The 24,674-nt window shown below is 41.7% G+C and overlaps 2 protein-coding genes across 9 annotated transcripts in view; both read right to left on the reverse strand.

The window, feature by feature from the left end:
• Window positions 1-132: 132 nt before the first annotated feature.
• On the reverse strand, window positions 133-15,831 carry LOC105897509 (troponin T, cardiac muscle-like). 2 transcript variants are annotated; one of them, XM_042710008.1, is made up of 16 exons: window positions 15,160-15,831; window positions 12,512-12,562; window positions 12,321-12,331; window positions 11,484-11,504; window positions 11,317-11,337; window positions 6,394-6,414; window positions 6,276-6,287; window positions 6,150-6,171; window positions 5,997-6,060; window positions 5,617-5,733; window positions 4,997-5,074; window positions 4,034-4,147; window positions 3,405-3,520; window positions 2,832-2,922; window positions 1,937-1,974; window positions 133-328 (listed from the first exon to the last, which is right to left on the reverse strand). In XM_042710008.1, exons 2-16 carry the CDS (start codon window positions 12,547-12,549, stop codon window positions 283-285), a joined length of 810 nt encoding a protein of 269 aa, XP_042565942.1. In that variant the 5' UTR covers window positions 12,550-12,562; window positions 15,160-15,831; the 3' UTR covers window positions 133-282. The 2 variants fall into 2 exon arrangements, with proteins under 2 accessions (XP_042565942.1, XP_031438653.1); XM_031582793.2 differs by lacking the exon at window positions 1,937-1,974 and adding an exon at window positions 2,279-2,319.
• An 89-nt stretch (window positions 15,832-15,920) lies between these two features.
• The window catches only part of cald1a (caldesmon 1a), a 57,938-nt gene continuing 49,184 nt past the window's right edge, over window positions 15,921-24,674 (reverse strand). For 6 of the 7 annotated variants that reach the window (XM_031582790.1, XM_031582791.2, XM_031582788.2 and 3 more), the window contains 4 exons: window positions 24,610-24,674; window positions 22,869-22,937; window positions 20,506-20,539; window positions 15,921-18,331 (listed from right to left, as the gene is read on the reverse strand). The exon at window positions 24,610-24,674 is cut by the window's right edge and continues 31 nt beyond it. In XM_031582790.1, the coding sequence (XP_031438650.1) occupies window positions 18,318-18,331; window positions 20,506-20,539; window positions 22,869-22,937; window positions 24,610-24,674 (182 nt within the window). In that variant the 3' untranslated portion in view covers window positions 15,921-18,317. Of the gene's footprint in view, window positions 18,332-20,505; window positions 20,540-22,340; window positions 22,387-22,868; window positions 22,938-24,609 lie in introns of all 7 variants that reach the window. The other variant, XR_004165419.2, reaches the window with a different exon arrangement.

Raw genomic sequence — 24,674 nt, forward strand, 5'->3', positions numbered from 1 at the left:
ATATATATATATATATATATATGAGAGAGAGAGAGATGTGATATGTAAAGATATATTTTAGTTTTTCCACATGTATAGATCAGGCACAGACTAGTTAACATGAGGCAAAAAATATGTCTACAGACTGTCAGGTACCATAACAAAAAGCAAGGTATCGTTTATTAATTCTACATCTTTGATCAGATAGTATAGTTGTATCACAGCTACTGTACGTTGAAGCTCTTAAAAAAGAGGGACAGGTCAACCTCTTCGTTTCCCTGGAAACAGCATGCCACTGGCTCTTCACCTCAGACGCCCACCCATCTTGCTCTTGCCGCGACCTTTGGCACTGCAATAAAATGCAAATTACCCTCGTCATGGGTGTAATGAAGCCCTTCGGTCAGCAGGGGTCACCAGAATGGCATTGAAGTATGAGTTGCCTGGTTTTGTTTGGGAGCACTGCTACTGAAGGTCTCAGTTCATATCAGAATTAGGTATTTAGATTGGCTAAAAGTGTGAAATGGAAGCTATAGCTTAATGGAGACTCTACATAAGGAATAGCTGTTACACATAATACTACATCTTGAAGATCTCAGGTAACACCAAATGTACACATAAACATTACAGGTAAATAATGGGGAGAAAGACACAAGTTTTTCAGTGAGGGTATACGTTTCAGGGAGTGGAAGAGGGAAAGACAGAGAGAAAGAGAAAGACAGAGCGAGAGAGAGAGAGAGATGAGGGAGTCCGGGTGTGGGATTGTACCATTCCGGAGAGAGGCATGCGTTCAGAGCAAACAAGCGCACACATTCCACAAACAAATCCCTGGCACCGCATGCACAGATGAATAACTCAGATGAACTATTTAGGCGGCTCACCAATTAAATGTCATCGCAGACAGTGAGTCACATCGAATTGGACTGGGGGCTCTCTATACTCCTGTTTATCTTACCATTCTTTTGTGGCCTTTCCACGTTCGTTTGTGACGCAGTACATTGACGTTTACTTCCATGGACATGTTTCACATAACAGTGATAAACTTACCGTAACCACTGTAGGAACATATCATGACCTTTCATGCACTTACATTGACTTGTTCAGCATTCCCCCCACTGATTCACTGACTTTCAGTTGTAGGAAGGTAGATACTGTTTATACTCTCCCTGGTACTTCATCAAAATGGTTTCTGTAAATGTTGCTGTCTAACTACAGATTCTAGATCTTACTGAACTTACAGCTGGCCATTTGAAGGCCTTTTGTTGTTGTTGTTGTTAAAGATGTGTGGCTTGAATCCAGTTAAGGGAAGACAAGGAAGTGGTGATGGGTTAACCTGCTATCTATATTACGATGAGATGTTAACCTGCTATCTATATTACGATGAGATGTTAACCTGCTATATAACGATGAGAGTAATATGGGGAGAATGACAAAAGAGAGAGGAGCCTCGGAGGGCACAGGTCTCATTAGAACACCAGTCCCAATGACTTCCCCCTGTGATCCCAGCCTGTCCACAGGATTGAGCCTCATCACGTGCTGCAGACTCGCCCCAGGTGGGATCTGTTGGTTTTAAATGGCCCGAGCCCAGATGTGGATGTGCTGTTTTAAGACTGACATGGTGGAATAAAAACAGAAATAAGGCACAACATTTCGATCAGCTACCTAGTAATTGCCATAGTCAATGGAGGGAGGGGGGGGGGGACGGGGGGGGACGGGGACAATTTGATTGCCGTGTCTTGATTTGACCCTTTACTTTCGAATTGGATAGTAGCCAAACCCAGGGGTGATCTGCCAGATCTGACCTGAAATGGGGCAAATTAAGGCCGTAGCTATTGATTCTGTCTGGAGTTGTCCTTTGTCTGAAATTCTCCTGTTATCGGTTTCTCTGTGCTCCACATTGGGCGCCGGCCTTTAAAACCAGGGGGGAAGTGACCCGCCCTTTGGGCTGTGGTGTACTTACCTCTGGTGGTCCTGAACTCGGGCCAGGAGCTGAGTGATCTGAAAGGGGATACACATCGGAAGCCACTCTGAGCACAAAAGGTACGGCACACAAAACCCAGCCTGCTTGGCCCGACCCGGCCCGGACCTGGGCGAGGAAGGGAAGGGTGGAGGGGAGTTTTTGACCCAAACCCCCCTCCTCTCCCCCCCCAGGGCTCACCACCTGTTCTAATCCACCTGCTGTCACCTGTGTCCACATGCGGTCCACCCCTGACACGGTTTGCGACCACCTCGACCCGAGCTTACGGACTAAAAGATGACCCACAAGCGACACTGAGACACTGGCAGGAAGCCAGTTACTTACGTCTTCTGTTGTTCATTGATACGGGTCTGCAATACATTGATCTGCAAGCAAGTCACAGTTTTAGACAGGCACACCAGGGACGCCTGTATGGGCACAGCTTTACGAAGTATGGGGCCTTACTGTCTGCGTACAGTCATGCTAAAACTATGATACCTCTATCCACAGACATTCAAAGACAGTTCCGTTACTTGAAATATATGCAAGATTGAAGGAACTGGACTTAGGAACTGGACTAAGTTTTATAATAATATTCACCCGCATATTTGCAGCTTCAACTGGTTAAAATTTCACACAAACTCAACATGAGCATCAAATCTTTGCCTATGTTGTGTGTATACAAGTAAAGACTTTTTTTATTACAGTTGTGTGGTATTCTGGTTTATTAATGCCGTTAGCTAAATATTCTCTGTTGACAGAAAAAGGAGTGGGTTTGGCTGGGTTTGTGGTCTGGGTTGTAGTGGTTGGCGTGGCTGTGTCTTGCTCAGCACCTCTTACAGTAAAACCTACCACAGAGCAAAATGAACTGGGCTTTTTCTGCACATAAGTAACTTACGTCATATTTCTGACGCTTCAGTTTTTCCTGGAGGTCGAACTTCTCAGCCTCCAGCTCCATCAGCCACTGCCACAGCTCAGTGGCCTTCTCTCTGCAAGAGCACATTAAAAACAAAACAAACAACAATAAACAAGAAGGAGAACTTTTCTTTGATTTCCTCTGTGATTAAGTCATATGTTCATGGCCACTGGTAAATAAAGTTCCCTTCTCTCTGGAAGAGACACCCAACTAAACATTCAAATCAACAGCATAAAATAAAACGAAAGTCAGTTGAATGTCAGTGAGCTTGTGTTCCTCTCTCAGAAATTCTAGATGTTTTTGCAATGTATCACTGTGCACTGATGAGGTGCTGTTAGTGATGGTAGTTTTTCAATGTGAACGTATGACGTGTCTGGCATTATTACAGTGACGATACACAACTGCGTGTGATTGGTCAGAGAACTAGATGCACGGTATCTGTTTCAGCTGGGGCATCTGTTTCATGTGAGTACAGGGTGCCACTGTGTGTGTGTGTGTGTGTTGGCATCTGGTGTCTTTTGCCAGTAGAGAGCTGTGTGCTCTGACGGTACGTACTTGAGTTTGTCTTCGCTCAGGTGATCGATGTTGAGAGCCTTCCTTCTATCCGCCAGAATCTTCTTCTTCTTCTCTCTCTCCGTCTGCTTCTTAGCTCCCTTGCGACCCTCAGTTTGCTGTGCATCAGTAATGACAGAGCCATGTGTACAAGACGCCATATACTCGGCTATACATCAGTAATGACAGAGCCATGTGTACAAGACTCTATAGACTCGGCTATACATCAGTAATGACAGAGCCATGTGTACAAGACGCCATAGAATAGGCAATTCAGTGGCAATGCTAACACTTTCCTTTTCCATCATTACATGAATACTGATGGAAAACTTCATTTATTTTCTTAAGTAGACCAAATAGAAGCTCATAGTAGCCTGTATGACAGTCAGCCTAAAGCATCTAAACTGAAAACACTCTCTTGAGTATTGTACCATTACCCCGAACATTAGTCTTGTCTGTCCTTTGATATAAACCTTATGACTAAAAACTCCATTGAAGTGTTGCTGTGATGTAACTTCTGGTCGTCTTACCTAGTTCGGCGTCTGATGTGCTATCTAAAGAGAAGCATGTAAGCGGTAAACTTTACTTGAGTGTAGTTGTGAGGTTACGCCCGTGCTACGCCTGGCACTGACCTTCTGCTGGAGGCCTCCGTGCTGCGAGGTGAGGTTGGTGAGGGCCTTCTTCTTCTTGGCATCGTCATCTAACTGCTTTCGCTGGTTGTCCATCTCCCTCCTCTCCTTCTCCTCCTGCAGGAGAATCACACACACAGATCAACAACCATCACTAGTTACTCTCTATCCCCCTCCTTCTCCTCCTGCAGGAGAACCACACACACAGATCAACCATCAGTAGTTAGTCAGCGCAATGTGGCTTGGATTTGTTTACCCAGGTTAACACATACCCAAGGTGTCTAATGATGATCATACATGGTTTCTGAATACAATGGTAACTGTAGTAGCTGCAATGCCTTTCTTTGTATCTCAGTGTGACCCAAGGTCAACCTTCATCATCCAATCACAAGGTGGCTGAGATCGTTTAGTTTTTTTTCTCAGGTCAGGTAAATTAATTTCATTATGTCTCAGTCACTAGCATGGTTACAGTAGCATGCAACAAATGTCTTCCCTTTTTTCTTTGTATGACAGTGTAAGATAAGAGAGAACCAGGTGAGATGTATCTGTTGGTCCCGAGGTTTCTGATGGGGCCTGTCGGTAGACGTTGGGGGGTAAGCAGACGATCGGTGGTAACAGGAAGTAATTCTGGTCTCTGATTGGTTAAGTGTTTTCCGTTCTGGTCAGGTGACTGGTCTTAACCAATCAGAGACCAGAATAACTTCCTGTTACACCGATCGTCTACTTACTCTCCTGATTGAAGAACCTCTAGTACCCCTTCAATCATCTGTATCTCCTGTGAGGTCGAGAGGCTTGGAAATGACTCATCAGATGCATATGTAGGATTCCCACTGTCACATACCAGCTAGAGAGGAAGAACCGCCTGACTGAGAGCAGGTAACAGACTGGCAAAACCGACAGAGAGAGAAATTGACCTAGAGAGAGAGATAGATGAGATGGACAGGGTGGGAATGAGAGGCCACTCACCGCAAGACGAGCCTGCCTCTCCTTCTCCTTCTCTGCACGGACCCTCTGCTGTTCTGACCTCTCTGCACGACGCTTCTCCTGCACACACACACACAGACAAACACACACCTTGTGTTATGTTTTTTTCACACTGTGTACCGAGGACACTTGATTGGAGTATGTGTACTTTGTAAGTTGACAAAGGTACACTCAAGTGTTTTTTTTAATTAAGTAGCTTGATTAAGAATGTGTCTAAGAATTTAGTTGCAGTATGCAATGTAGAGGCCACTTGACTGAATAATAAAACATTTCCAATGCTGCTGCAAAGAAATCATTTCAAGTAAGAAATTCAGTTACAGTGTGCGTATTTTAAGTATACTAAAAGTGAAATTGAAGTCAGTGGTATCGGGCTGCAGAATGTGCAGTAGGTTAAGTTACAGAAAGCCTATATGTCTGTGTGTGTGTGTGTTTGTGTGTGTGTGTGTGTGTCTTCACAGTGTGTTGTGGATTATGTGTTGGACTGGCTTTTGACTGCATTTAGTTTTTGTGAGAGAGAGAGAGATTTTGTCTCATCATGACGTCTTGATGGTTGTAGTGCGTCTGTGTGTGTGTGTGTGTGCGTGCGCGCTGTAAGTCCGTACAATTCTGCTGACGAGAGTAATAAGCTCCTCCTCATCCTTCTTTCTCTGTTCGAAGTGGGACTCGATTAGGGCCTGCAGCTCAGTCAAGTCCTTCTCCTGTCGCTTCCTGTGGATATCCTGTCACATGGAAGTAATGTAAACAAACACACACATTAACAAGGAGACACCAACACACATGCACACACACACAAACACACAGTTACACACACATACACATTCAAACACACACACAAACACTGACACACACAAACACTGACACACACAAACACACAGAGTGTTAATAAACTTAGTTTGTTGGGTTACATATACAAATTCCTGCTAGAATGTTCATGTGTTTTGGTGCGTCACTTGTAAATGCCTGATCTAAGCTCTTTGCTTACATCAAAGTCCACTTTATCTCCCCCCTCGGGAAGTTTAGGAGCTGCGATGTTTGGCACAAACATCCTGAAAACAAAGTAATTTGTTAATATTAAAAACTGACCAATACTGTTTCTGTATAAAGACAGACGTTAAAGAGAGGCTGCCATCCTTACTTTGGTTTTGGTTTGGCCTCATCTGTAATTGAAAACAAAATATAATATAGAGATTCATATCTTCATTAAATTATTGGAGAGAATGATTTAAATGAGTGTAACACTAGATTATAGTCAATCCCTCACCTTCAGCTTGCTCTGTAAAGAAACAATTTTTATATTTTGGTTAAACGGATTTCAGGGATTTGTTATGTAATACTGATGTTATGTTTGACATTGTTTTTACACTCAAAATAAACCTTACCTGCTTCTTCCTCAGCAGGGGCTATTGTTGTTTACAAGGAGAAAGTACAAAAATATATAAACATTGACCGATATTGTTTTGAAATCCTTATCCTATAACTCACACACACGCACTGTACATGTCGTTGGGTATCAGGAACTAAGTGAGTTCCAAATGGTATGATTCCAGTGGTATCAAAAAATCTAAAATCTATGAGGCTTTGATACCCAATACCTTTGACTTGCTATTATTAGTGGGAGGAAAGCAAACCTATGCTAGTTGAGTTAAATCCACAGGGAGGAGTAGTATATCTAATAATACACGTATTTAACAAGCTATGATGTAGTTTGTGTGAAGTCACTGTCACCCCATGATATGCAACACTCTTACAAATGTGTTAATATTACTAGACAACATTTACAGATCAGACCAAGGCGGTCCCCGGGTACATACAAGAGAACTGTTGCAAAACATCTGGGTTATGACTGTAACATCGGTAAGGACTATATCTATTACTCTCCCTTAATCTCTGTAATATATCTTAATCTCTGCAATATATCTTAATCTCCATAATAAATAACGTGTGTCCAAAAATTGTTGCAGTTTTGCTGTGGGAATTTGAACAGTAGCCACTTGCCAGACTCATAAATCATACATAAACTATTTCCAATGTTAACTCAGCTGCTCAAGTGATAACTACATTTCAAGTAACTCTATTTATATCCACATTTATGAAAGCATTCTATGGATAGTGCAGTCTGTGGATGCCCCTTTGTACTGATTAGAGAGCCTGAGTACTGATATATCTAGACACAATAACAACAACGCAGTGACACGTCTCCATCCTGGGGCTGATAACACAGTTATATCATTATTTGCCAAAGGTATTCATACTGGGATCAGACAAAGACAGCCCAACCTCAAGTACAGTATTCTCCACACATACCTTCCTCCTCTGGGGTGGCAGGTGGATGGAAGAGACAAATTGAAGGAAAATCATTATGGATTTGTTCAAGTACAAATCTTGAAAGGCAGTGCTCATTTTCAACAATGGAGGATAATTGGCAACACTTTATTTGGATAGTCCGCCTACAGAGACTTTACAGGTGGTTTGTTGAAATTCAAGTTCAGCCTTTTTCTAATTGTTCACTGAACATCACCTTAACCAAACCCAACCCCTAACCCTAAACTTAACCATGAATTGTAGTTATCAGTACATCAGGACTGAGCATCTGTAGTCTATAAGGGGACAATCCGAATAAAGTGTGACCGGATAACTTGCTATGCATGGTTCATATGTGAGGTCTGGCATAACTAAATAACTTACTAACAAACCAAATGGTGGTTTTTGGAGAGATGCAAAATGAAAAGACATAAACAAACAAACCAAGAAAAATAGCCCAGGTGATTTTTGAGGCGTTACCATGTAGCTGGTCATGCACACCTTGAAGATTTAACAACAAATGAACTGTGATAGTCTTGTATTGTACTATACTATAATAAATAAGTAACACACTGCGCTGAGGTGTAAAAAAAATAAATGCTAATTGCAAAAAAAAGCATAGCATTACACATATGGTACTGCTTATTGGCAACACAACTGTGCTTATTGACAGAACATGCTAGAACACAGTGACATTCATTATAAACTTTTCTTCACTAGTCAGAAATTTCACAGTCATTTTTTTTATTTTAAAGTAAAGATTATATGTGGTTTAGGGGAAGCACAGTATCACCGCGTGTGTTCCTTGGGTGTGGGATATTTAATAAAGCCTATTTTTTTCTACATTAAATATTATATTGTTATATGCATATTGGTATATATCAATTTTAACATATCTCATTTCATCTCATCGTTTAGTTCAGTCCAACTGTCACTTAAGTACTTCACTGTGTTTGAGGTACTGTAGAACAAGATGATGACCCAATGTTCTGACCGGCATCAAAACACACATGCCAAGTGTAAATTATTGCAAGATTCTCTGCAATAATTTAATATTTAATCAGAAACAGTAATAAACTTTTAATGCTCCGCTGACTTAATGAAAATTAAAGACCCATTAGATTGGTCCCCGATGACATTAAGGATGCCATTAAATATTGGCTTGTTGAAATGTCTTGTAACTCAGTGGCAAACAGAAAGCAGAAAGCAGAAAGCAGTTTTACCTTCCTCAGCCGCAGGCTCTGGAGTGAGGACACAGAAGCGATTAGTAGGCAAACAAGGCCCATATACTGCACTAGTGCACTAAGCAGTCAGTCTGGACTCTGGACACATAGGGTGCAGTTCAGCTGGTACATGTTACTGGCTATGGATAGTAGAACTCAATCTAGTATGGTAAGCTGTATTTCAGCTCTAAGCCATTTTTTCTCTTTCTTTAAATCATATGGCACTTAAAACAGATAGTACTGAAAAATCAGATAAACAGCAAGTAAGCATAGCAAGCATCTATGGGCACAAGCTCATGACCTTTTAAGTGCACATACTTCTTTACCAAGTATGAACCACATGCTTTCTGTGTGAATATTATTATATAGATGAATGTCATAATGCATACGGGCTCTTTCAATATTACAATCCACTAAATGCACGTAACTTAATTCCTTCACTAAACTCACATACCCTAAGGGAACATACATAATGGCAAAAGCATCAGTAAAATTAAAGGTCATTAGAGGTGGTTACCTTCTACGGCAGGTGGTGGCTCTGTTGTAAGAATGTGAGATTGGTTAGTTAGCTTATCAGAAGCAGTCATTTGAAAAGCCCAAAACTATTTTGATGGCTATTATACATTAATTGTCACAATGTTGCTATTACTTATAGATGACATGAATGTATGTATCAATGACATTAAAAAGTCACTAAAGTGGTTACCTTCCACTTCAGGAGGTGGCTCTGTTATAAGAATGTGAGATTGGTTAGTTAGCGCATCAGAAGCAAGTACTTACTGTATATCATTAATGTATTTCAGAACTGTTACAGATGAATTGTAGCTGCAAAGCTGCAACTACTGAATGTTTGCATGTAGCATGTCTGCTTATCAGTAACATTAAGAAGCTAATGGAGGGGTTACCTTCAACTGCAGGAGGCGGCTCTGTGTTGAGAATGTGAGCTTAATTAGTTTGCTGATGAGAAGCGGCCACAATAATAAGCAATACTCCCTCAATTAGATTTGTTTGTTCTTCAGAGTATAACGAGAAAACTCTCTCCTCCAAGTAAGCCTACTACAAACTCTAAACTGCTTATCCTTACTCCTCTACCCATTCGTTTTGAGACATAAGAGAAAAAGCATGTTCATAAGCTTATGCTTCAGAAAAAAAACATATTAATAAAAACCATTAGAGGTGGGTACCTTCTACTTCAGGGGTTGGCTCTGTTGTAAGAATGTGAGATTGGTTAGTTTGCTCATCTGAAGCAGTCATGTAGCCAAAAACTATTTTCATGGCCATTATAAATGAATTGTCACAATGTTGCTATGACTTATTGGTGACATGAATGTATGTATCAGTGACATCAAAAAGCCATTAGAGGTGGTTACCTTTTACTTCAGGAGATGGCTCTGTTGTAAGAATGTGAGATTGGTTAGTTAGCTCATCTGAAGCAGTCATGTAGCCAAAAACTATTTTCATGGCCATTATAAATGAATTGTCACAATGTTGCTATGACTTATTGGTGACATGAATGTATGTATCAGTGACATCAAAAAGCCATTAGAGGTGGTTACCTTCTACTTCAGGAGATGGCTCTGTTGTAAGAATGTGAGATTGGTTAGTTAGCTCATCTGAAGCAGTCATGTAGCCAAAAACTATTTTCATGGCCATTATAAATGAATTGTCACAATGTTGCTATGACTTATTGGTGACATGAATGTATGTATCAGTGACATTAAAAAGCCATTAGAGCTGGTTACCTTCTACGTCAGGAAGTGGCTCTGTTGTAAGAATGTGAGATTAATTAGTTTGATGTTGAGAAGCATACGTTATAGTAAGCGATACTTACTCAGTTACTGTTGCAAACTAATAACTGCGTGTAACCATCTTTATATGTACCCCAGGAGAATACATAGGTCCCGTATGTTGACCTTTTTCATATGTGTGAGTTTAAATTAAAAGCAATTAAAGAGGGTTACCTTCTACAGCAGGAGGCGGCTCTGTAGTATGAATGTGAAATTGGTTAGTTACACAGGAACAAATAAGCTGCTATTAAGCATAAAGGCATGAAGTAAATGTAAATGTAGTTTTATGTAATTTATGTACTGATTATGGTAAATCAACCCGCAAAATAAATTGAACTAATGAACATCAAAATCTGAACAATGAACGGACTTTACCTTCTACTGCAGGGGGTGATTCTATGATAAAAAATATTAAATTCATTATTAATTGAAATATTCACGTTTGAGTCACGCCCACTCAAATTAGAATCAATTTAACAATATAATAATTGTCTATATTATGAGTTAGAAGTAGATACATAAACCACCTTCAACTGCTGGTGGAGGTTCTAATATGAGAACAAGCTTGTTTAAATACTTTTTAATTTAATACCAGTATCATTGTAGATGTGATGTTTATCTGGAAACCAAATTAGGGAATTACATTACCTTCTTCTTCAGGGGCTTGCTCTAAGGTAAAGGTTTGAAGTAAAAGGAGTAAGTAAGGGGAATAGCCATAGCTAATTAATGCAAAGGAATGGACCATTAGCAATACCCACTAACGAGACATTTCATAGGATCTAAAATAGCTTCTTGCTGTTTTTGTTGCAGAGTTCCTTTTATTATGTAAGTGTTTTATGCAAATATAATTTAATCATGTGAAGCTTGGTATACAAGCTGCGTAACGCAGGTAGGCTGTCTGTCTACTTGAAACCCTGTTTGATTAAAAAGCTATGCTACTTTAATGGATAGAACAAGACAAAGGAAATGGCAAAGCCCTGCAATGCATTACCTTCTTCAGCAGGGGGCGGCGCTGAAGCAAGAACAGAGAAGTGGTTAATGTAGCAGTGTAAGATAACAGAGCAAATAAAATGGTTGTTAAACAGGACATTTATCTTTTTAAAGGTCAAGTAAAGATGGAAAGATTAACCATGGTTTCAAATCAACAAAGTATATTACCTTCCACTTCAGGCGGTGGTGCTATCATGAGAACATAAGAATGATTAGTGGATTGATTGATTATCTTATTGGTTGGTTGATTGATTGGTTGATACATGAGTGAGTACATAAGTCAAGACTTCACCACAACATTAAACACAAAAGCAGTTCACTTTGTGCTGTTTAATGTTGATACATGTTGATTGCACCCTTACAAACACATTTTCAGTCATTTTCTTGTTGTTATAAAGTTGCAGCATGACAGCTTCATCCATTTTTAGAGATCACATTATAGAAGAGAGACTTCACCTTACAGTAAAAAACCTCTATACCTTTGTCAGAACATTGAGTGAGCCACTGGTTTGTGTTTGTGTACCGTGAAATTGCTGTACTTCAGAGACCTTTCGACTGGAAAGTTAGAAGCAGCATCATAAGTTTAACATTATCAAAGTATGATGTTCTGGCATTAATAACCATTACATGGTTTTCCATGTAATACCAGAAACAATATGAGCCATCCTGTGAGTAGTTTGGTTATTCCTCTGAACATAAAGATGTTGTTGCATTGTTGTTGTAACTCTGATGTCAGACAGGACTAAGGACCCAATGTTGTTTAAGGCAATACTCTGTAGGCCTGCTCAACAGGGTCTTTGTGCATAGCAAATGTAAATAGGGAGTGTTGTTGCCCAAGATCCACAATTTTCTCATGGTCTGAAACATATTTAGAAATTCATTTGAATTCAAATGAATTTAAAAGTTCAAGTGGATATGGAAGTTTAACTATGTAATCATACTCAGTCATAACCTTCCGGGTGCTGAGTCTGATTAGCTTAGTCAGCGAGCCATCCTTAGCCTTACCTTCTTCTTCCCTGGACAACACACAACAAAGAGGAGAGAGGAGAACATTCAGACAAACAGTGAGATGACGTAGTGAGTGACAAAGGCACTGGTTACATATAAGGGCATTCCAGTGATGCCTGGCATTGTGGTACATGAAGAGATGGGTCAAAGTTCAGAGAGGAGGGTTATGGGTAAGCTGCCATACTTACTGCACCTCTTCTTCCACCACTTCCTCTGTGTCAGACATGTCTAGGCAGTGTCTGGTTGCCAAGACAACAACAACAAAAAAGAAAGAAGAAAAAAAAGACAGCAACTGTTAACATAGCATTCAGCACCTCATTTAATAATCAAGGACATTTCAGCTTGAATTTTTTCTGTGTTGCTAAATGACACTTTCACAATCCTTAAAGAGCACTTCTCACTGCTCTAGTCACCTAGTATACCCTAGTATGTCTAGGCCTACTCACCTAGCCAAGCAGTCTAGCAGTCTAGCTGCAGTAAAATTGTCTTTTTTGCTCAAATAGTTTTCTAACGGAGTGAAATGAGCCAGAAGTATCTAAGTGGCAGCCATGATAAGAGCTGGTGGAATCCTCTAAATGCTAAAGAATGGTGCTTCAAAGTTTCCTTTCCTATCCCATTTAGCATAGGGTACACTGGACTATCCTTTACAAAAGAAAAGGAGATAAAGTCATCCCACAATTCCTTGCAGCAGCACCATTTAAAGACCCACATCAATAACATCCACTGTCGCATCATTACGCAGCTGTAAGTGCAGTCGGGTTCTCTCTCTCAAATTCTTATGAAGTCCTTATGAATTCTCCTTTACATCTTCCCTTGACCTCATGACGTTTTCCATCCAGGTCAAGGAAAAGTCGTTGGGAAAAGAAATAGGATGCAGTTTTTTTTTTACTATTCGACCATAGCCCTAGTCACCTAGCCTAGCTATCTAGCTGACCATCCACGTAACTATGCTACTGTACGGTAAGCACACCCTTAAAACGAGCACGTCCAGCACTGAGCCTGTGTTGCAGGACTTTGGCGTGGCCTGAATACGTTTCCCACTAGGCGGCTCGTTGCAGACCTGTGATTCCATGTGTGGCTGCTGGGCTGCCGTCGTGGGACCGTCAGCCTTAAACAACTCTGAATTTAATCCTCAGTCATTTCCTCTTGGCCAGGCCTACTGTCTCTGGCACGGCCGTTTCTCAGAGACGGAAAAAAACCTACCCACCGTCTCCTCTGCTGAAGTCACATAACTGGGGTTTTACACTGTAACTGTGTACACCTAAAGAAGTAGTTCACAGCCATTTTGTTTGCTGTATTTTACACGTTTTTCATCATTTTTCTTCTAATTATAATAATAATATTAATAGTTATTATTATTATTATTTGGCATATATTAATATTACTATGACTACTACTGGTACTACTACTACTATTACCAATGTATTTATTAGTAGAAAAAGTGATTTATTTATTTATTTATTTATACTGTACAAGGCAATGGGGTGAGGGGTGGGGCAGTCTAAATATTGTCTGGTACAATGCAGCACAAAAATCTCTTGGCATCTTTTCCTACTGGGTATAAATCAGGGGGGTAATAAAATAGGCCCAGCAGGTGATGTATGGACAGGGGGTTATTTTTAAGTACAATAAAGGATGGCTTTAAACAGGTGTGAGCTGCCCGGGTAGACAAAGGACTTGGCTGCTCTCCGCCAACATCCAAGGCCTCTGCTCGCTTTAACACGGTAAATCACAAACCACATCGCCACACACGCACACACACACACACACACACGCTCTATATTTAACCGCATTCTTGGGTCGGCCACCTCATCCATCATCTTTCTAGGTTCTTCTGTGTTGACTCTATGGGTATTAACAAGTCTCCTCTTAAATTCAGTCTTTAAATGAACTGTAGATGACTTTTAGGGGCTGGACATTTCTGGTTAATTCTTGCATTGTAATTAGATAATGATATGATAATATGACAATATGAAGGCATAATAAGATAATAAGACAAAGGCCAATGGGACAGGAAGAATGGTAACACTTCTCTCTTTGTTGATTGACATACTTGCCTGCTGGACATTTAGCTGTTTTGTAATCACCTTGTAAACATTTTTGGCCAGTGCCACACAGCAAAGGCAAGCAAATACAGTAAGAGCTGTTGAGATTGAAATAAAAACGGACAGATACACAACAGGCCGTAAAATATTATGATCGATCGTATAAACCTGCCCTCACGTGCACGTGCATAGCGAGACACGCAAGAGGCCAGCGCAGGTGTTAGAGGGGTGAATTACCCAGGGCGCTTTGCTCTAAATCCTCCCGTTGGCCCCGTGGCCTGATTGCTTTCCTGGGCTGTCAGCGTTAGCTGCTACGCGTTAATAAGCGTCAGTCGCGTCTCGCCCTGGCAGAAATGGCGGAATAACACCCCGTCTGGCGCAGACAGGAATGTGTGGCTGGCTGACGGTTTTCGCCATTAAGCCGCATTAAGTGCAAACCCCCAAAGCACGTAAACCACCGTTCCCTTCGGGCATCTGACCGGCCAACCAACTGCTGCCATCTGAGAAACGACTGGCACAGCCAACCCTTATTGCCCCCAAAGCTCACCCATACTAGCCCCTACTTCACACCTCCCTATCTAGTTCACCCATACTAGCCCCTACTCCACACCTCCCTATCTAGTTCACCCATACTAGCCCCTACTCCACACCTCCTTATCTAGTTCTCCATTAGACCTACACATGCTTCTTTACTTAGGTAGGTGAACAAGATGAAGAGGGCTCTCGCCAGAAGCATGCCTTCCCAGGTGGCCCCCAGGGGTCCCCGAACCACGCCGGTGTTTCACACTTACCTGTGAGCCCCACCAGGAGAGAACGGAGAAGAACGAAAGACCGGGAGAGAGGGCTATACGGCCAGGTCCAGGGAACACACAGCTTGTAAGTCCACTGTTAGTCTCACATAATACAACCTTGGGGGGATGTCATGTCATCTCCCATTCGTGTGCTCTGATTGGTTGCTGCTGTTAGGTCTATTGTTAGGGATCAAAAGAAGCAGTTCCATTTCCATACAGAATTCATATCTCACTTCTAGTTCCCCTGCATAGTAAAAATAACTCTGGTTTATTTTATCCTGGGCCCAATTTTTTGGAGGTCCACATTTTTACCAGGGATACAATCGAAATCGGTCCAGTATTAAGATTTAGAGTTAGAATGCTATAACCAGCAACCACAAAAAAGGCTACACAATGTAATCCTATGGCGCAAGCATCCACGTCAAAGTAAACCGCTTGTTTATGACACCGACAGGCTCGTAATGTATTCCATTCTGATATTCCATACTGAAGTGTCTGACAGTACGGAAAGGATCCCTAGAGAGATAGACCTGTGTCTGTTTACCTCAGTAACTGTGAAATAAACTGTACATACTAGCTAATGTACTTATGTAAGTAATAAATAATGCTACTTCTCATACAAATGCACATCATTACACACTACTCACCCTGATCCTAAACCTAATTCTCATGTAAATGCACATGATTACACAGTAACAGACACACTGGAAAAAAAGAAAAGAAATCAAAATAACTCAATCAAGAGGGTCTCAAGGCCAAGATTTTTTTTTCTCATGTATCTCTTTATTGCAGTTGGTCAATGGTACAACAGTTAAACATTCATTCTGTATGAAGCTAATGGCTATGATAAACATGATGATGACTTGGTCTACTGATGGTGCCACCTGTATAGTGTTATCTCTACGCAATGAGTGAACACAGACACAATGAAAGAAAATAACATGAAAAGAAAGTGAAAATAGTGAGGGAATGTAGTCATTTTCCTGAATGGTTGTCTAAATATTGTATCAAAATTCATTAAAAAAAAACACATTTAATACATAAATATAATTTGCTTGTGAAAAGACGCAGACACCCTTCAATTAAGAGTCATGCAAAATGATTGAACCAACCTGAAATGCAACACATGGTAGTCTATTACTGAACCTTTAAAACTCATAATTGTAAAAGTAGATATTACACATTTGCAGACAAGTCCTCTTACGATACCGTTGATGTATCAGTTACAAAAAAGCCAAAGAATAACAATAAACACTGGTCCATGACAACGGCTTGGAGCCTAGTCTCTGTCCTCATAAAAGTGTGAACTTAAAATGCCTATGCTTTAAATGCCTATCCATTATCACATTTCTTGTTTTCATATTTTAAATAAAGAAAAAACAAATCAGAAAGCATTTAATGAATAATGTTCATTTTGATCCAAGTTGCTCCAGGATACTCTGTGTAAGAGAAAACCGGGGGAATTCTACCTGACCTCTGCTAGCCACTGAAGCTAACGGCGTTTTTCAACTTTTAGTGGCCAGTGCATTTGATTTCAATCTCCCTCTCTACAGTCCAGGTTGTGGTCAACATATTCCCTTCTTTTTTTTCTTCCGATGAAAGACTTAAGACCACTGATTAAAGCCCCTGTCTTGGGTGACGTTTGTCACACCTCCCAGACCAAGAATACAACAAGATGATTGTCTTTATGAACAGCAGGACCTCGTAGCACTGATTTCTTAAGACCATTTCCCTGCACACTACATGCCTGTGGCCCTGGCGAGGGAAATGTATGGTGGTGGACTGGACGGGTCTGCAGCGTAGAGGGCAAGCTGCCTCACTGAAATAATCATTCAGTCAGTCTCAAGTACAGGAGAGCTCTTTATCATGCCTCTGACTTACAGTGCTTTCCCAAAGTGAATTGATTTAGGGTTCAGTTGTGTTTCTAGGCTGGGCTTTCTGTGCAGTGAGGAGTGCACAAGTGCCTGCCATGCTGTCCATATTGTGGACCTCTATAGCGACCTCTGACCTCTATAGCGAACTGACCTGTCTTTGTTACCCACAATCCCCTTTTGGGTGTAAAAAAATTGTCTTTGGTTTGAAGCGGCCCCGTGGCCTGTATTGTGTGGCCACTCTCTCATCTCTACTCAGCCGTGTGATTGGCCACTATACCAGCTAAGTGTCCGCTTTTGGAAAAGAGCTGTGGTGGTTTAACAGAAGTGGAAGCCAGACACTAAAAAAAATTATAAAATAATAAAATAAAATAAAAACAATTCAAAAATACACGTCAGAGAAATGAGCAAAGTGATTAGTGGTTACAATAATACCACTGCTCTGAAAAACGATTATCTGTAAAAAACCAAACTGCTTTGATGTCTGTCTGACTGTCCTTTTTTACGACAACAAGCGTCACGGCTTGCATACAACACAAGAAGCTGTGATACAAGAAAGATAATAGTTCATGACAAAATAAAAACACACAGTATGTGCTATATACTATTCAGACCGCTGTGTTCACTATTACAAGTGTTGATTAGACGATAAAGAAAGGTACAATGTGCTACGCTATGGGTGCTCATACTGCTATCCTGGACAGGTGATCATGAATAACATATCAATATGTGAAGCTTTGCTTTAATTATAAATTAAATAAAAAAGAGAGTGAACCAGAGAGCTGAGGCCAGAAGACAACAGTCTGGCCGATTAAATGCATGTGCTAAATAAAACCTTAATCATTATTATTATTTTTTTGTTGATAATGTTGTGATTGTCTTCACGTACGTATGTATGAATGTACGTACGAAACGTACGATCAATTTACCTTTTGACATGACTTTTTTTGTTCGTTGGAAGTTTCATATAAAATATATATATATATCAAATCATAATTCCAAAGTGTCCAAATTTCACAGCATAGTTTCCGTAAAGTAAACCTGTGCAAAGGGGGTACTACACCGTAAATATGACCGCACATTGTGGTGGTCTGTTTCTACAGTGCTACTATACATACTCTCCTTCTCTCTTTCCTATCTATTCAATACCCTTAGGCCACTTTAAGAAAGACTTCTCTCCATCTCTTCTCTTCTCCTTTTTTTTTTGGTATGGAAAAACAAAAATGCATTGGATAAAAAAATAACAAGGGAATGGACGTGCAGTTTCTTTGTTGCTCCTTTGTATCACTAGTGTCCCATTCCTGCCGGAAGACAAAAAGAAGACAAGACAAGACAACACCGTGAGGGACAGGGTTTTCAAATTTGGAATGTCAGAATCTGAGGTCATCCATTCTAAAATCGCTACGGCACAGCCTGTGATATAGCTGCTGTGGAAGGTTCTGGAAAAACACTGGAAAAAGAGCTGAATGGTGCTTGGCTAGTGAACACGAAGAGCAGAGAGGAAAAGGTTTCCCCCCCTTTGCTGTCTGGCCTTGATTAGGTGCTAATGCTAGCTGATCTGAACAGGGCTTATGCTAAAAACTTTTAAGCAGGTAGCTGGTGTCGCTTTTCAGACCACTTGCATATTTGCGCGTGTGTGCCTAGTGTGTGTGTGTAGTGTGTGTGTATGTGTGTGTATGAGCATTGATGTGAGTCTGTGGTGTCAGATGTTGGAGACATGCTCTCTCTGCACCCTTTTAAATGATGTATGGGGTCCATGGTGCATGGCATGCCCTTTGCGCAATAAAGCAGTTCATTTTGGGAGGTGAGTATATGTGATGGTGTGTACTGTATGTGTGTGTGCAAGTGTGTGTGTTTGTGCGCGCACAAGCTGTTATCAGCCTATTTTTATGTACCACCTCCCCATCCCCTCAGGCAGACACTCCTCTCTAAACTCTAAACATTTTGCAAATCTGCTGACAGGCTATGCTAAACAGCATCTAAACACTGTCCACAGGTAGCCCTAGATGCTAAGGACTTGGATGCCCCTCAGACCCTTCAGACTGGTCTTGAGTCAGTGGCCAGGGCTCCTTCAAGGCCAGTTGGGGTGGGCTAGTAGTGGGGACCTGGAGTCATTTGCGGGGGGCTCTTCCGGAGGAGGAAGCTATCGCTAGTGTGCTAATCTGGGCAAGCTTGTGCTGGTAATGTGACAAACCAGCTGCTGTGCTGCAGATCCACATGCATCATCGATCTATCCAGACAAGACAGCCAGCAGAGCACAGCCAGCCAGAGAATTCAGGTCAGGGGTGGGAGTGTGTGTTTGTGTGTGTGTGCGCTCGCACATGGGTGTGTGTGTGTGTGTGTGTGTGTGTGTTAAAGAAAGACAGATTGTGAGTGAAAAAGTGAGAAAAAGGAAGAAAAAGGAGTGAGTGAGTTTGTGAGTGTGTGTGTGAGAGAGAGAGAGAGAAAAAGAGGGGGAGAGACAGAAACCAAGAGAGAGAGAAAGAGAGAGAGTGAGACAGACAGGGTGAGAGAAGCAACTTAGTAAGATGGAAAGATGGAAAGAAAAAAACCCTCTGTGGACATGGAGAGACAAAGACAAAGAAACTGGAAAAGATTGAGAAAAATGGAAATGTTGAACAGGAGAGAAAGAGAGATGGAGTGAGAGAGAAACTTGGAGAGAGAGCGAGTGAGGTTATAGAGCTCAAATGAGAGAGCTGAGCATGTGTGCGTGTCAGTGTTGGTTTGAGGGGGTGTCGTTAACCTCTGTGAAGGCCAACCTGTCCTAACTCTTCCTGGGGGAGCGGGGGATGTCATTGGAAATAGAACACAATGCAAATCTGGAGCCAGGAGGGGACAGTGAGTGTGTGTATAGGTATGAGTGATAGAGTGTGTGTGTGTGCATGTGGGTATGTGTCGGTATGTGTGTTTGTGCATATATGCGGGTGAGTGTGTGTGTGTGTGTGTGTGTGTGTGTGTGTGTGTGTGTATGTGTGTGAGAGAGAGTGTGTGTGTGTGTGTGTGTGTGCACGTGTGCTGGTGACAGCAATGATTTGTTTAGAGCAGCAGGGCCTGAGGTGAGTGTGGAGGGCAGAGAGACCCACCATAAAATATCCCCATGTCCCAGTGCTGCTGACACACACACACACACACACACACACACACACACACACACACACACACACACACACACACACACACACACACACACACACACACACACACACACACACACACACACACGACCACATTTTTGATTCCTGTCCTTTTACAGGGGGTGATTCTGTTTATCATACCTCACTCTCCCAATACCCATAAACACCTTCACAGTCACACACACCTTGCCAAAAACAGCCTTATGTAAGTATATAATATGTAAACACACACACACACACACATACACACACACACACACACACACACACACTCACAATCCACCAACATCAATAAATCAATAAAATGCATAAACCTCAATGGAATGGAAAAGTCAACTTACCATTAGCAACGGATTTACTTTCTCTGCCTGTCACCTGGGTGGGGTATGGTCCCGAGAGAGAGAGAGAGAGAGAGAGAGAGAGAGAGAGAGAGAGAGAGAAAGAGACAGAGAGAGAGAGAAACAAGAAGACAGAACAAAGATAAAGTGACAGTCAGCATACCATCCACATAAAACATTGTATCTCTCCTGTCAAAAGCCATGCACTGTGAGCTGTGTGCACTGAAGGGGAGGTGATGAAAGTGATGGTGGCTATCTAGGAAAGTATGAGCCCCCCCCCCCTAAAAATGGGATAGAGAAACAGTCCTCAGAGTGTATGTGTGGGGCTTCATAATGCATGCTTATATTGCATAATTCTATTGCAGGCGTGTAGGTTCACCTGTGGACACGTTGAACCAGATAGTAAGTATATGTATATATAGTGTATGCGTGGGTGTTTACTGGTATGCTACTTGTCTCAGGGTGGCTCGATGTATGTGATTGCAAGTGTGTGAGTGTGTGTGTGTGTTTGTGTGTATGTGTGTGTGAATTGTGAAAAAATACCATTCCTAAATGTTCTTTGCCATCTAAAGGTTAATCACTTCAAATGAGTCTAAAGAGCAGGCACCATCACTGGTTTGGTCTGTTGGTATGTCAGCGTGTGTGCCCAGGAGTCAGCAGTGGAGTGAATGAATCTGCCTAGTCTTTGGAATCCTTTGGGTCATTTAACCCACAGCACCGACCGACCCACTCGCCCACCCACTCCCTCCGACGTCCCAAACAGGCAACTCTCTCTCCATCTCTCTCTCAATATAACGTTGCTTTATTACCTAGGGGTTAGTTTACTTGCCAAATGCAAAGTCATAGTGATACTATACCAATATAACACAGATAATTACAAAATCTCTATTTCTCTCCTCTCCCTGTCGTTAACACACCACAGACCGCCTGGCCTTGCCCAGCCATGAGCCCATGTGCGTCAGCATGGCTGAGGGGCTGCCCACCTGGCATGGAACTTCGATCTGTGGCACACCACAGCCTCGGGCTCTGCCCGTAACCCCTTACCCACGTATGGGTGCACCGGTGCCCAGGAACCAGGACATACAGGGCAGACGGGAACCAGTAGAGCAGCTGGCGAAGGGCACCTAAAAATGCCCATATGGGGTGTGAGGTCTCCTCACAACTCCACTGTTACACTAACTGACCAAGTGCATTTTTTATAAGTCTTTTCAATCATCTTTAAAAAAAGGAGCTAATCATTCTGGAGAGCGCTGTATTTCAGTACAGCAACACAACAACATCACAGTCAATATCCTCTTTTGGAACTGGTATTTGTGTCTTACAATTTGAAGGGCAGTGCTTAAAAAGGCACACAAGTGTCTGATTGTTGTGCTTAATGTTCTGCAAAAAGTGTTTTATGAAATTGACAAATGAAATTTAAAGTTTTGAAAATTTGGTGTGGGGTTTTGCTGTTTGTGTAACAGGTTTCAGCAATTGAAACAATTTTGTGTGTAAGCAGTTTAAAAACACTGTAAGAGCACTCACAGTGGCCATTTTGTAAGCTGACCCAAAACTGCCCTTCAAACTATAATAAAACAAGATAAAACCAAACAAACAACAAAGCTAAGACTAAAGTAACGCAAACAGAATGAAGAGTTACCGGGGACTTTTAAGAGCTTTAAGTGTTTTGTTTTAGTGGACAGCCTCAGGCAGAAAGCAAAGTGAAATAAAACTACAAGCTCTGAGGGAGTGACATCATGGTTAAGGATTGTGGTCATCCAGAGATAGGCAAAAATAAAAAAAACAAGAAACGAAACGAGAGAGCAGCCGTGACGTCTCGCGGTGAAAAATGACTTTACCTCTTCGGCCCCTTTCCAGATATGGAGACAACTATCTAAGAGAGGTCTTCAGACACAGAGAAAAGAGTGAAAGAGAGAGAGAGAGAGAGAGAGAAAGAGAGAGAGAGGGAGAGAGAGAGATAGGCAACCCGCCAATGTTATTCCCCCATCCATCTTGGCTAGCATTCGCATTCCAGTTTACCAAAGCTTTTGTGACATACACTCCATCAATGCAGACCAACATTATGATGAGAACAAACTTTAAGGGAGTGGGGGGGAGGAGGACAGCTATTTCTTATCACACCACAGTAAGTAACATGACATAAGTAGACACTTATGAAGACATGAGTGAAGTCGGGAATGGTTTATGCCATGATTTACTGGCTTAGTTTTAAGGAGAATGTTATCTATCTAAACTCTACAGCGTGGAGACATGCGGCTGGTTAACACTAACATGTTGCCAAGTTTATGTCTGGGTATGCATGACCCTGTAGGGGGAGATGGTTAGCAGTAGTGAGCTTAAGGGGAATAGCTGAATGGTGGAGTTACCTTGGCTGGGGAGGAGCCTATGTTTTCCCATAAACTGCGTTTGCCAGTCACGTCCCCTGGCTTCAGGTCCTGTGGGCAAGGGATTGGGAGAGAATCAGCGTCATTTAATAACTAGGATATTGTTCATATGAGAGGCACTCAGTCAAGCCTGTTCATCATTTATCAAACTAGGCATGCGCGCGCGCACACACACACACACACACACACACACACACACACACACACACACACACACACACACACACACACACACACACACACACACACACACACACACACACACACACACACACACACACACACACACACACACACACACACACTTTCTCTACCAAATGTAGGCACTTTCACAATTTCATTTTTTCGTTCTCTTTCACACACACACACACACACACATACATGCACACACCCACAGACACAGTACATGGTACCCACACACCCCCTGTTCTACCATGACCTGAGGTGGTGTACGCTCCAGAGTGGGTCATACCTGGACGGCAGAAGGAAGAGATGGGGACAAGAGGGACAGGAGAGGAGGACGGAATCCAGGGAAAAGGAAAGCTGAGACAGCCCAGGTGGAAGAAGAGAGAGAGAGAATATATGGCAGTGGAGGTCAAGAGGACAGAAGGTAAAGAAGAGATAGAAAGAAAAATCTGATATTAGATATTAGAGGGAAAATAGAAATTACTTTTACAGTGTAAATGGAAATCAAAGAGGTGAAAAAGTAAAGGTCAAACTTGACAAAGTGTGGAAATGGATATCAAAGTAATGGGAACACTGACCACTAGAGGATAGGAGGACATAAGGAAAATAAAATAAATCACATATAACTGTGAAGGCTGCCCTTAATTAAGAGGGGAAAAACAGTCAGATCAGGAAGAGGTACAGAGAAAGAACTGAGAATATGAGTACAGAACTGTACCAAAGTTTTGAAAATATTTGTCTGGTTTGACCACTAGAGGGAGCAGCAGTTGCTGAAATGAAACGCTGACTGCAGCTGCTTCTTACTGACAAATGACGCACTCAGCTAGTTCTCCAGCAACTTAAGGCATGAAGTAACTATCTGTCTGTCGGAGTGAGATAACACTTAATGATGTGGGAATTATGTTGGTCCTTATCAGAGTAATGCCTGCCTCTCATATTTGATTTACAGTGAGTGCGATAATTCTGACACAACTGTACATAACATACATTCATATACATGTATTAAGCCAACTAACATAAATCTTTACTTGTTTATCTACATAAAAATAACTTACAGTGAAAAATATGTAATCAGACGCTTAGAGTGTGTTGCTTTTACTAGCCTGGCTGGGAAAACATGAATGCTAACAGGTTAATGAGCAGCACAGAAGCCACTCACTGGAGAGACTATCATGGCCATCTATCATCTAGGCTGTGCATATAAACATTGTTGAGCCAATCGAACGATAGCGTTTAAGCATCCTCAAATAGAGTTCATGTCGTGGCCTTTATACAAGCCCACAGAGAAGTAGGCGTAATGCATCAGTCTTGGAAAACAGAGATGGACATAGAGAAAACATAAGGAAGTCACTTCTACGTGGTCATATTCATGATGTGGAGGCTCACACACACACACACACACACACACACGACTTATCATGGGTTGCACACCAAGCACCATTTTGTTGATTGACCACCTATGTGTTGACTATTACTCTGTGTGTGTGTGTGTGTGTGTGTGTGTGTGTGTGTGTGTGTGTGTGTGTGTGATACCTACCACTGGCCTTCCTCCAGAAGTTTTGCCTGCCTCAGGAGTTTTATTCAACCAGTCGTTGATGCGGC

Source organism: Clupea harengus, chromosome 16, assembly GCF_900700415.2.
Source record: "Clupea harengus chromosome 16, Ch_v2.0.2, whole genome shotgun sequence".
Taxonomy (NCBI): Eukaryota; Metazoa; Chordata; class Actinopteri; order Clupeiformes; family Clupeidae; genus Clupea; species Clupea harengus.